This window comes from Orbilia oligospora (assembly GCF_000225545.1).
Source record: "Orbilia oligospora ATCC 24927 unplaced genomic scaffold scaffold00054, whole genome shotgun sequence".
Lineage (NCBI taxonomy): Eukaryota > Fungi > Ascomycota > Orbiliomycetes > Orbiliales > Orbiliaceae > Orbilia > Orbilia oligospora.
In genome coordinates this window covers 2,097,154-2,109,795 of record NW_011645611.1, presented here as the reverse complement: position 1 = coordinate 2,109,795, position 12,642 = coordinate 2,097,154, and the positions used below count along the sequence as shown (strand labels likewise).

The 12,642-nt window shown below is 45.5% G+C and overlaps 4 protein-coding genes across 4 annotated transcripts; 2 read left to right on the top strand and 2 right to left on the bottom strand.

The window, feature by feature from the left end:
• Positions 1-376: 376 nt before the first annotated feature.
• On the bottom strand, positions 377-4,356 carry AOL_s00054g647 (uncharacterized protein; the record flags this gene model as incomplete). Its single annotated transcript, XM_011121963.1, has 11 exons — positions 377-688; positions 752-1,051; positions 1,120-1,566; positions 1,632-1,766; positions 1,823-2,435; positions 2,505-2,536; positions 2,623-2,931; positions 3,091-3,182; positions 3,240-3,351; positions 3,411-3,975; positions 4,052-4,356. The coding sequence occupies 11 exons, from the start codon at positions 4,354-4,356 to the stop codon at positions 377-379; spliced, it is 3,222 nt and encodes a 1,073-aa protein (XP_011120265.1).
• Positions 4,357-5,493: 1,137 nt separating this feature from the next.
• Positions 5,494-6,573, bottom strand: AOL_s00054g646 (uncharacterized protein; the record flags this gene model as incomplete). The annotated part of the gene is made up of 3 exons (XM_011121962.1): positions 5,494-5,541; positions 5,631-5,953; positions 6,168-6,573. The coding sequence occupies 3 exons, from the start codon at positions 6,571-6,573 to the stop codon at positions 5,494-5,496; spliced, it is 777 nt and encodes a 258-aa protein (XP_011120264.1).
• Positions 6,574-8,231: 1,658 nt separating this feature from the next.
• AOL_s00054g645 (uncharacterized protein) lies at positions 8,232-11,064 on the top strand (the record flags this gene model as incomplete). The annotated part of the gene is made up of 5 exons (XM_011121961.1): positions 8,232-8,327; positions 8,382-8,507; positions 8,564-9,042; positions 9,136-10,923; positions 11,016-11,064. The coding sequence occupies 5 exons, from the start codon at positions 8,232-8,234 to the stop codon at positions 11,062-11,064; spliced, it is 2,538 nt and encodes an 845-aa protein (XP_011120263.1).
• Positions 11,065-11,592: 528 nt separating this feature from the next.
• On the top strand, positions 11,593-12,625 carry AOL_s00054g644 (uncharacterized protein; the record flags this gene model as incomplete). Its single annotated transcript, XM_011121960.1, has 2 exons — positions 11,593-12,592; positions 12,618-12,625. 2 exons carry the CDS (start codon positions 11,593-11,595, stop codon positions 12,623-12,625), a joined length of 1,008 nt encoding a protein of 335 aa, XP_011120262.1.
• Positions 12,626-12,642: the final 17 nt, after the last annotated feature.

Genomic DNA, 12,642 nt, shown 5'->3' with positions numbered 1-12,642 from the left:
TACGATTAGGGGATACAGTCGATAAAAAGCCCCCGGGTATATCCCTTTGGATGCCTAACACACCATAAACGCCATGGTCCAGATCTCGGACCGTCAGTACTCAAGCTGGAAGGAAGGAAGGAGGTCTATCTATTTTACAATTAAAAACGAGCGACGAAATAGAGGCATTCATATCATGAGGTAAAAAAGAGGAAGGGAAAAAAACAATTTCAACGAAAGAAAAAGGAAACACAAACGGGGACAAACTCATAGAGCTATAGGGAGCTCTTGGTGGTAGACATCGTACTTTTGCGGGCGTCATTTAAACCCATGAGTCCAGATGTCTCGCCTTCATCCGGAGTATTGGCCTTTCATCATAAACGATAAGCTATGTATGCTAGTATACCCGATGTTTACCAGGATCGAACCCCTCAATATCAGATAAATTGATGTTCGTTGGCCGTTTTGCATTTTCCCGAGGCGGCGTCTGCCCGGTCATTCTAATACTCAGGTAATTATCATCTCCATTGTAACTTAACCATTTTACCAGCATTCTTTCAAGATTGGCTGTGACGACCGGTTTACTCAGGTAGTCACTCATTCCAGCCTCTCTGCATTTCTCCCTGTCTCCTTTGATCGCACTAGCAGTCATCGCAATTATAGGTACGTTTCTTAGCGGCTCTGGAAGCAGTCGGAGAGCTCTGGTGGCCTAATAACAAGTCAATTATAGGAATGCATTTTTAGGTTTACTTTGTCGTCGTCGGTGACCTACCGAGTACCCATCTAGCACGGGCATATGACAGTCCATAAGAATGAGATCGGGAAACATTTTCCCGTTCACGGTGGGATCTGTTCGATTGTTTCGCGCTTCCTCTAGTTTTAAGGGCGGAGTCATATTATCCTCTTGCTCCAGTCTTTGTTGGACCTGGAGTTGGATGGAAGCAGCGTATGTTGCCCGCGATCTTCGTGCCGGTATGTTGATAGCAGCATCTTTGGGGAACTGGAGGTTCGCCTCGATGAGGTAATCTAGCGCTTCCTGGCCGTTAGATACCGCAGATGCAGTAAAGCCGAGCTAGGAGATGGCGGGGTAAGTAAATTTCTCTGTGTGTACGATAGTTAATCCTAGCTTTAGAATCGTACCTTTTTGACGAGTTTAGTAGCAATTTGTTGATTGATTAAGTTGTCCTCCACAATTAGTATGTGTAGCTTTATTCTCCTTTCCATTGGGAGGATAATTTTAGGGTCTAAAGTTGAATGAAGATACGGTGGTATCGAAATGGACGATGTGGTGGAACGAGATCGACTCCGGAAATACGGTTCGCTCAAAGATGACCCTCGAACTGCAGGGTCGGATCGAGTTTCTGGTCGTGAAGTCTCACGAAGTAATGGCGATACTGGGGGTGTGACTAGATCGCCATTCCCTAACGGATTAAGACTAGGGCTTGCGCTTGCTTCGCTCACACTCCGTACAGAGAGACTAGTATCATTCTGTAATCTTTCAGGCACGCTATCAAGATCCGGTAGTTGTAAACCCTCGCCTGTGGATGACCTTGGAGACCGAGCGAATGGGTACCGGAAAGGTATTTTCTAGAACCGGGTTAGAATTTTACAATGTATGGCTCGAGGATTCGATAGATTCTTGGAGGCCTTACAACTGAAGCTGTTGTTCCCTTTTGATATACTATTAATTCGCCAAACAGTGTCAGTGGCAATTTGAGGTAGATAGGGTGAACCATGCTTCCCATACCGCTTTTAAGTTCGATGATACCACCCATAAGATCAACCAACTACCGAACGTGAGTTTTTATGCAGAATTTTGGAGATAATACAATGTTGAACTCACGTTCTTCGATATTGCAAGCCCTAGCCCGGACCCGCCAAATTTTCTGGCTGTCGAAGAGTCTGCCTGACCGAACGGGGTGAACAAAAGCTTCATAACATCATCCTTGATCCCGATCCCCGTATCTTCAACCTCAAACTTCACTACAACATACTTCTCGGCGCCTTTTGCTAGCTTCGGTACTGGGCCGTTGGTCATTGTATCCACGATTAATTCCTTCTCAACCTCGACGTTTAATCGGACATGGCCGTCAAGTGTAAACTTGATGCTATTGCTAAGAAGGTTGGTGAGTATCTGTCGGATCCTTCCGGGGTCTCCGAGAACCTGGATATCATATTTGATATCATCTGCGATATCAGTAATGAAGTGAAGCCGCTTTTTCTCGGCGTGGATCCCCATCATCCTAATGACATCTGACAACACAAGGGCCAGGGAAAACTGGACCTCTTCAATATCGAGCCGGCCAGATTCGACTTTTGAGAAGTCAAGGATGTCATTGATCACGGTGAGGAGAGCGTTTGCGGAGCGTTGTATATTCTCAGCATACTCTTGCTGTTCTTCGGTCAGTTCCGTATCGAGGAGGATCTCGCTCATGCCCAAGACGCCAGCGATTGGGCTGTCCACATTGTATCAGTTCCAGTATGTCCTGAGGTATTATAAAATAATTCTGGAAAGGGAGATATACGTTCGTATTTCATGGCTCATATTAGCCAAGAACTATAAAGAAATATAAAGCGTTAATATCTGTTTCTTCATGTACGTGATACGAGATTGATCAGAAGTTGAAGGGTATGTAAGCTCACCTGTGATTTTAGACGGCTCGCCTCTTTTGCAGATCCCTCCTTTGCAACAACTGGCCTGAAAGTTAGAGAATAAACTTTGCGAAGGGTTTTAGTATTCAGGGGATTCGCACGTCTGGCGTTCTCCTTTGCTTGTTTTGCAAATTTGTCTTCGAACTCCTCTTGCATTTGTGTAACATCCCTTAGCCATATAAGGCCGGCAACCCAATTCCCATTATCGTCGAGAATGCCTTCGCCAGCGGCATCGAAAACTTTACGATTTCCGTATTTGTTTATCAGGCCAACCTGAGTTTGGCGGAATGCAATGTTAGACTATAACCTCAGAACATTTTGTGAGCTAGCTTACTAGGGAAGATGGGTTACCTTTTGGGATATAAGGGGTTTTTGTGAACGACATAGTCTCTAGAAGACATCATAATTCAGTCAACAATTGCACTGTGGTATATTTAATATCCGAGAATATCAACATACCACAAGAGGATATTGTTCAAGTTCAAGCTCTGCCTTAAATTCTGCATCATATACCTTAAACTTCGAAGTCCAGTGATGGTCCATAAAACCCACTATGATAGAGTTCCTTAGATAACGACCCCAAGACGTATGATTCTAAACACACTTACTGTCTCCGGATGCCGGTATATCAACAGCTGCCCAAAAGATGCCTGTTTTGTTGGCGAACGTACATGACCCATCCAACCATGTTGCAAACACTGGGACTGCCATGGTATCTAACTTGATGTTTGGAATGTAGTTAGTACATACTTCTTGAAATTTGAGGGTTTTGTACGTACCACTGCGTTTTTCATTATTGCCATTTTTTGAAGGACAGTCAATTGGGTATCGCTAGAGGGACCGATTTGCAGCGAAAGAAGGTCAATGTTAAGATCTATAAGTCCGGAACAGTCGTTCTCAAGATTGTTTCGCTTAATCCATGCCCCGGATGATGCCGGCAATTTTGAAGATCGATGAGCCACTAATTCAGACGTTGTGTAGTCGACGGGTCCGACGTTGACAAAAGTAAGGAGATAATAGAATCGGGCGTCGTTGTCAAAGGAAGTAATGATGCATTTGCCTTCGAAGCGAGCATTCCCGGAAGGCGAATTTGCTGCCGTATATATAGGGCTGCCATGGAGGAAGTGAGAGTCGCTTTTATCCGATCCAAACTCGAACTTGACTTGGGGGAGAGAAAACACAACGTCTACTGAAGCATCTTTAATCCGTTCTACCCCTCGGTCATTATTAGCTTCCTCGAGTAGGATTCTATGGTCGTTCTTTATTGTTGCCTGGTCCTTCTCCGGTAGATTCTCTTGGGGAAACAATTTGTTTCTGGTCATGGGACGAAGTGCATCTAACAATCTACAAACTGTCGGTCAGCTACCAGTAAGACATAATCGGGTACAGAATCTCCTGTGGAATTCTTTTTCTAGCTCACCTTGTCCAGCTGAACTCAATAAAGACGGCTGAGCCCTCATGTATCAAGCCAACACCCATTTCCGAAAGGCTGTATCCCTTTGCCATGTCCGAAGTGACCAGAGGCACTTGGGAGAAGGGGTTCGACTCCTTGTCTGAATTTGTGCGAACGGCATGGAAAAGTCTTTCCATAGAATGATTACAGAACTCGATCTGCTTGGTGCCTCCGGACAGGATGAGTGCAGGACTAGGGCTATGCTGCAAAGCAGCATAGTATAAGGAGTCCAGCGTCACAGACGCATGGCTTGCATCTGACGACGGTGCCATGCGGTCTAGGTCTGGTACATCACCAATATGTGTGGACCCCTGCGTTCCCGAACAAACCTGAGGGTCAAGCGAACAAGAGGCGGCTTGCGGAAGTTTGGCGGTCCAGCCAATCCATAAAATAAAAAACGAAATGTGAAGTCCACCAAACAACAAGAGCAGACGAAAGTTGGTTGTCGTTGTTGGTATCCGTTGAATTTTAAATAGTGTAGTAGCAAAGATGGAGAGGAAGAAGACGGCGAGGACCCTGAAATCTGACTGACAAGCCTAGGATCTCAGAGGCAGCTGATTGTCTATGCAAATTGCAATGATCGGATCGCGCTAATGATAGGAATGTGCATAGATATTCATGCAAAATACAAGCACTTCGACTTTTCAAGGGCAAAGCCTAATATTTCCCATGTACAAAATACCAGGGATCGGTGAGGTACAAGTAAAATAGCAGCGCGTGTATATGTAGTGTACATAGATCCTCCCCTCTCTTCTATTTCTCTCTAATATCTCGGCGGCCAAAAGCAGGATAAGTTCAAGGCAAAAGGATAGTTCCTTGCTTCGCGATAAAGTTTCGGAGCTATGACGAAATGCTGCTCACAAGCTTTCTAGCGATTTTGCGTTGCGCTGGTTTGTTGGCCAGAACTCCAACACGGTTCGTGCCACGTGAGGAGTCTAAGAGGTTGCCCTCCGGAACGATATATAAGAAGCGAGAGATGGCACCCGGCCATGCTGGTGGGTGTGAGGATGAGTGGGAATTAAGCAGTATTTGCCTTGATTCAGTGGTCTTGGTTGGGCTTCAAAGTTTTCTGTCTCAGACTTGTTATTAATATTAATAATAGAACCCTGACTCTAGTTAAGCTTTTGAGTCTCAAATATCAGGTACAGTGTCTGAGGATTCGATTTGAATAATATCCATGGGAAGAATCTTGGGACTGCCTGCTGGATATTTTGTAAATGATATTGTTGGTTCATCTTTGTACTTCTTGCTTCATGGTATCGTGGTCTTGGCTGTAGGCAATCTAGTCGTAGAAATTTGGTTGCATCCGTGTTCATCAATACTATACTATTATCATATATGTCGGATTTAGAAAAGAAAAATCGTGGTCGTTCAGAGTCCGGGAAATGTACGTCAGAAACATTGCCCAATTACGGATCCGACGAAATGACCATTAAAAGCAAAACAGTCAAGAGGTACTGTTATATTTGTGGTCAGCTTAGTAACATCGATCTATGACAATATGACTTGCGGTTGCGCAATTGCCAGTTAGTAGGTAAGTACTTACTCCAAGCACAAATACAGCCAGTCCGACTATTGGCCAACCACCAGAAACAGCAAGTCCTTCTATCAGTGCCTTCTGCCCAAAGTAAAATCTTAACACTCCGATAGACATCGTTACAATGGCAATTCCCACTGTGAGAGCAGACAATGTCCGAGCAGTATCATGGATTGATGGCATTTCAGAGGGAGAGTCTTCGACAACTAGCCCGAGTTTCATGGCCTCTTCCTCATTCTTGTGGACGATAACGGATATTTGCGCCAACAAAACGCCCGTCATGGCGAAAGCACCGCTGGTGCGCAGCCATCCAAGAAAGGTCCGTTCGAGTGCTACCCGTAGGAAATATCATGTTAGTATGAACCTTTAAAAGTTTAGAATTTCCTTAGGAAAGCTCAGAAACACGAATACGAAAAAAAAAAAAGAAAAGCATCTAGTCCCAACATTCAGTCCACGATGTCAACCGGACATCGTTGACCATCCGCCCCGAACCGGTGGGTATTATAATGCTATATTCTGTATAGTACTGAACAAAGGCTCACATACCTAGGTGATCTCTAACTCCTGACCAGGGTACCTCCCTACTAAAGCGATTCTTCCCGAGACCTAGGGACCAACTTTTTGCATTTGAAGCCTTTTGCTCTGTGTGGGAATTCCGGGTAGATTTTGGCCTCTCCGTCCCCTGCGGATCGGGCAAATTGCCATATATTCTATTGATCCCCGAGCTTGTACTTGGACTTGCGTACACATGGGGAGTACCGGATCCATTACTCCCTTCCCATCCATTTCCCAGGCTAAACTGAGAAGCTTGAATGCTTGTGTAACCGCTGGATCCAGGGTCCGACCTGTCATGGCCTGAGTCTGGCCCGGTCGATTTGTCGAAAGGGGGAATTTGGCGTAGTTCGAGAATGTCGCCATCTCTGTCGCTTCTCATTTGCTGCACGTCATGCATGGTTCTCGCCCCCAGCGCCTGGGTTTTGTCGCCCGACCAATTGGCCATCGGAATTTACTTGGAAACTTAGAAATGTAATGAAATAGCCTCGGGAAGCAGTTTACCGGTATATATTTGGGGGTTGTGAAGCCGCTGGACAGTGATTTGGACCCGTAGAGCTGCTATCTGTGCGATTGACGTTGGCAGTTGTGTGCCAAACGTTAACCTGGTGCATTGTGTGAAGAGTTCTCGATACCATTGGCCACACATATCACTCCGATAACCTCCCGTGACCCGAGCGCGAGCTGCCGATATCAGATCTTGATCTTGGAATCCTCCCGCAACAATGTATCGAATAATTATCTCGAACGGTCGGGATATAGGCCTCCCAAACAGAACTATTTGCCGAATCAATTGATCAAGGGCCAAATGTATATATCTCGGACCAAGAAAACTTGACTAAGTCGATATCCGAGCAGTCCACTGATTTCATCAATTCTGTTGTTGCATGTTGACAGCTTTTGTGGGTTGCTGTATTCTATCCGTTGACGCGACGGCAACCAAATTAAAGATCAAACCGTCGATAGCCCTGCTGCATAGGGCCAGAACGCATTTTGTTGATTAAAACGATTCTTGGTACACTCTTGGTATACGTACGCTAATTTTGCCTAGTCTGTCAATACCAAAGGCCAGACCTTCGGCCCGAGGGACTCGTGGGTTTCGCGAGTACCTGAGGTATATGAAGCCGGTACGGGCCGAAATATCGGCATCAACACAAAAAATATTCACCCGACAATATTGCATTGTGCCACTTCGTTCGATTCGCCCTCAACTTAAATAAGTAGATTCGACATTTTAGCGTCCCTGGACACGCCAGCCTTCTCTTAGTTAATGCTACTCCACGGATAGTCTTCGGAAAACAGGACCGACATTCCGCGAGTCTGGATATAATATACCGTTATGGTTCTACAGAATCCTGCAATCTGAAGATCCTCTTGACTCGGCGCATCACGTCGGAACAATACTCGGGCGGAGCTGAGTCCAGGCGTGTAAACGTACTTCCAGGATTCTAATCTAGGTAAAACTCTGTTCCTTCAGGGACTCGTCGTGTTATATCAGTTCATTGCTGCATGGAATTCCTAGCATAGAACGTATACATGCACGTCCTCCGAGGAACCAGGAACGTTAACCAGTACCTGGCAGCCTTTCTTCGTATCAAGGATTTAATTCTATGTCACATGCTATCGATGTCGAAATAGCGTGGTGACACTCGCTTTCAACGGAGCTAGATCAATAGGCTAAATATCTCGACCCTTGGTTGACAGCCTCGATTCGAATCAAGGTGCATGTCTGCTTATTCTAAAATGCAACAAATTAAACGGTTACGCCTTGGAGCGAGCTCTGGTTTTCTCCCGAATGCGATTGGAGAAGAGAGAATATGAATCATGGTGCTAATAGCTATGGCGATCACTTTACCCGTTCTGTGGGCCGGAAGAATCGGTGCCTTTGCACCTGGTCTATCAGGAACAGTGTCGATTTGAGAGCGATTAGTCTGTGGTCGATATAGCACTATATCCTTTGGAATACATAAATACGGGGCCACTTCTCTACAAATTAGCAAGTTTCTTGCCATTGTCCCTACAGTGCGAGACCTCCTCTTTGATACACAGATAGTTAAAATGGTTACTCAAAGAGCTATAAAACCAGTGCACGAATCCGAGGAGGAAGGGGAGAAGTTGAAAGAACTTGTCTCAAAGCTCAGCGAGGAAAAGAAGGTATGTTTTCTATTTTATAGAATTTGAATGGATGGCTCATTAACCTTAGTACAGATCCTTCTGCTGTCTGGGAAAGACTTTTGGCGCACCCAGCCGTTGCCGGAACTTAACGTTGGCAGCCTGAAAACCACTGATGGTCCCAACGGTGCACGTGGAGAATTCTTCACGGACGGAACCCCTGTAAGTAGTTGGTAAAATGTATCTACGTTTCCCGCTTCATACTGATAAAACTATAGGCTGCCCTATTTCCTTGCGGGATATCTCTAGCCGCTACATGGAATGTTGACCTTCTTCATCAAGTTGGATCCACACTCGCAAAAGAAGCCAAAGCAAAGCAAGCACAGGTTCTTCTGGCTCCTACGGTCTGCCTTCACCGGTCACCACTTGGTGGACGGAATTTTGAGTCGTTTTCAGAAGATCCGATCCTCACCGGGAAACTCGCAGCAGCTTATATAAATGGCCTGCAAGGAGAAGGCGTCGCCGCCACAATTAAACATTTTGTGGCGAATGAACAAGAGACGCTCAGGATGCAGATAAACTCGGTAATAGAGGAAAGGGCGCTGCGAGAGCTATACTTAAAACCCTTCGAGATCGCCATAAGAGATGCAGATCCATGGGCTCTCATGTCTTCTTATAATCTGATAAACGGACTACATGCCGATATGAATCCATTTACTCTAAGGAAAGTGCTGAGAGAAGAATGGAAATATAAAGGGTAAGATATACCTGGCATCCGAGATAGCGTAGAAACTAGATCTACGTTTCTATATAGTTCTAAGGTTTGTTAGTTTTGCTGATTTGTCTATAGTGCAGTAATCTCAGATTGGGGTGGTACGAACTCCACTGTAGAAAGCGTTAAGGCTGGATGCGATCTCGAAATGCCAGGCCCCGCAAAATTGCGAGGAAAAGCTCTTAAGGCGGCACTGGATCGAGGAGACGTAACAATCCATGATATCGATGAGAGTGTTGAACGAATACTCCGACTTCTACAGAGGACCGGCAGATTTGAGGCATCAGTAGACGAACCTGGGGAAAAAACTCTTGACACAAGTGAAACCAAGCAGCTTATTCGGAAGGCTGGTGTCGAGGGAATTACACTTCTAAAGAATGAAAATGGAACTTTACCACTCGGACCCGAAATCAAAAAGGTTGCCCTAATAGGACCAAACGTCAAACGAGCAGTCGCTGGAGGTGGTGGGAGCGCTAGTTTAAAACCGTATTATAACACTACACCCTACGACAGTATAACTGCAGTGTCTGGACGAGAAATTCTATTTGCTCAAGGTGCACAAATCGATAAATGGCTTCCGCTGGCCTCGAATATCTGCAAAACGTCATCCGGCCAGCCCGGTGCCGTTCTGGAGTTTTTCAAAGGAGACAAATTCGGTGACTCCCCACTAATAGTACAGACTCGGGCTAAAACTGATCTATTCCTTTGGGATTCGGCTCCAGTCGAGGTATTACCTGCTTATTCCTTCAAAGTTAAAACCACAGTAGTGCCAGAAACGACAGGAGAGCACCAATTCGGATTCCAGAGCGTTGGCCCGGGCCGGTTATTTGTCAACGGACAGCTTCTAATAGATAATTGGAACTGGACTGAAGCGGGTGAAGCAATGTTTGAGGCATCCGTGGAGGTTGTGGCCTCAATTCACTTAAATGCCGGTGTCCCAATCGAGATTCTTGTCGAAAGCACAAACGAGACCCGTCCAGTAGGCAAAGCGGGCGCCGCAACCCACGGATACGGAGGCTGCCGGATTGGATATCGAGAAAGTCCAGTCGTTGATCTTATTCAGGAAGCGGTTGAGATAGCAAGCCAGGCCGATGCCGCTATTGTTATTGTTGGACTCGACGCTGAATGGGAATCTGAAGGATATGATCGCCAAAACATGGATCTGCCAAAAGACGGAAGCCAGGATAGATTGGTTTCGGCTGTGGCAAAAGCTAACAAAAGAACAATTGTGGTTAACCAATCCGGTTCTCCAGTTACAATGCCATGGGTTAGTGAAGTCCCCGCTATTCTTCAAGCATGGTATCAGGGACAAGAAGCCGGAAACGCTCTGGCAGATATACTTTTCGGAAACGAAAATCCGAGCGGAAAACTTCCTGTGACATTCCCGAAGCGCTTGGAAGACAATCCGGCGTACCACAACTGGCCTGGGGAAAACAAGAAGGTTGTATACGGGGAGGGCATATTCATTGGTTACAAACACTACGAGCGTCTTGCACTCGATGTATTATTTCCATTCGGGCACGGTCTCTCATACACACAGTTTCATTATGGAGAAGTTGGAATTAGCGGGCCTGTGCTCAGTGATTCGAATACCCTTACGGTTTCTGTTCCGGTGACAAATAATGGCAAAGTTAGTGGCCAGGAAATCGTTCAACTATATATTCGAGATATCAAAGCGAGGCTTCCGAGGCCGGAAAAGGAACTCCAAGGTTTCTCAAAACTCTCTTTAAGCCCTGGGGAAACGGGAATTGCAAATATTGTGATCGACCTCTACTCAGTTGGATATTATGATACGTCAATACCTGGCTGGATAGCTGAGGCGGGGGGATTCGAAGCTATAATTGGGTCGTCTTCTGACGATATCAGGTAAGCTGCAGCTGTTAATTCAGACCCCTAATATTAACCGAGTCATCGGTCGAGTAAGATACGGGTACTAATATCAAGTTTGATGATCACAGAGGAGCCGTTTTGTTCAGGATTGAAGAGTCCTTCAACTGGACATTTTGAAAAGTTAGCGAAGCCGATATGTTTACTACCAGCCACGATATTTCGCACTACCTAGATTAAATATCACATACCCCGTACATACTTCACTAATTTCATGAAGCAACTTTAACCCGACAAATCAGAGTCCAGCGCAGGCCGATGGCTAGTTCACATTTGAAATTCCGATATCCGGGGCCGGGGCTGGTGTTAGCGCTGTCACTTTTGCAACGCAAAGCTTCATGAGCTCAGGGCTGGCAATCCAAGTACTTAAACTAGCACGGGACCAATTGTGATCGGGCGGCATGCTGAAATGTCAAGCAGCCAGTAAGATGTATTACAATTGTCTTTCTTCCTTCGCAAGATCCAATATATCTACCCCCCTATTGGCCGGTTCAACCAGTACCCCATCCATGTTCGCCTTGTAGTGTATACAATGTCTCCTCTATAAAGAGGTGGAGCTTAACGAATCTGAGATCTTAGCATGCGACCAAATTCTAGATTTAGACAAATATAGTTTCTACTAGATTTAAATTCTTAAAGCTATTAACTATGCCAACTGCACACATTGATCTGTTCCCCAAAATTTCCAAGCTCTTCGAGCAAAGGGCTTTTCAGAAACCCTCCCACATCTCAGCACCAGAAAGCGAAGGGCTATTTAACCATCTATACTTCGTAACCCTGCCATCAACACCTGCTGGCTTCACATGTAACGAATTTTTCGTCAGATTGTCACATCCCTCCCACCCATTTGTCAAAACCAGAAACGAAGTCGGTTGGCTCCAGTATTTCCACCAGCACGCACCACCATCCTTCAACAAGAGGATTCCTAAACTTCTATTTTTCAGTGATACTACAAATGAACTGGGTCATGAATATACAGTTATCGAAAAGCTCCCAGGTGAAACACTTTGTGACATATGGGAGGATATAGAGCCATCCACCTTGGTGACAGCAGTTGTAGACGTCGTACAGGAAATCCGGAGCCTCACTTCGAAACTTCCACAGAGATGGTTTGGTGGTTTCACCCCAGAATTCAAGCCAGGACCTTACGTGGAATGCACAACGTATTCTCTCAGTCACATCAAGCAGCATTGGTCGACGTACCCGGACGAAACTTACGAAACGCTAAACCTTACAACACCGTTTAATAGCCTTGCAGAATACTGGAAGGCAAGAATCTCAAGGGACATACGGATTATCGAAAAACACAAACATTGTGAAGAACTACGGACAAAATATCTTGAAAAACTAAAGGCACTTCCTGATATACCTGAAAGTGTTCATAACGCGAAGCCTTTCCTCGCCCATCGGGATTTGGTATTGGGAAACTTGTTATGGGACAGGAAGATCCAGAAAATCACTGGGATTTTGGATTGGGAATTTGCTGGCATGTATCCTTTATCGGACTGGAACCCAGGGAACACATTATGGACGACTAAACAGCAAAAGAAGAAGGATGGCAAAGTCACACAGGGGACACTTTTCAGTCTACTGGACAAGGAACTGAAGGCTAGGGGTCTAGATGATACCGATCAAATGTTTCGGGAAGGTACTGTGGAATATCAATATGCTAGAGTTGTGAACTTATCTTATTGGGTT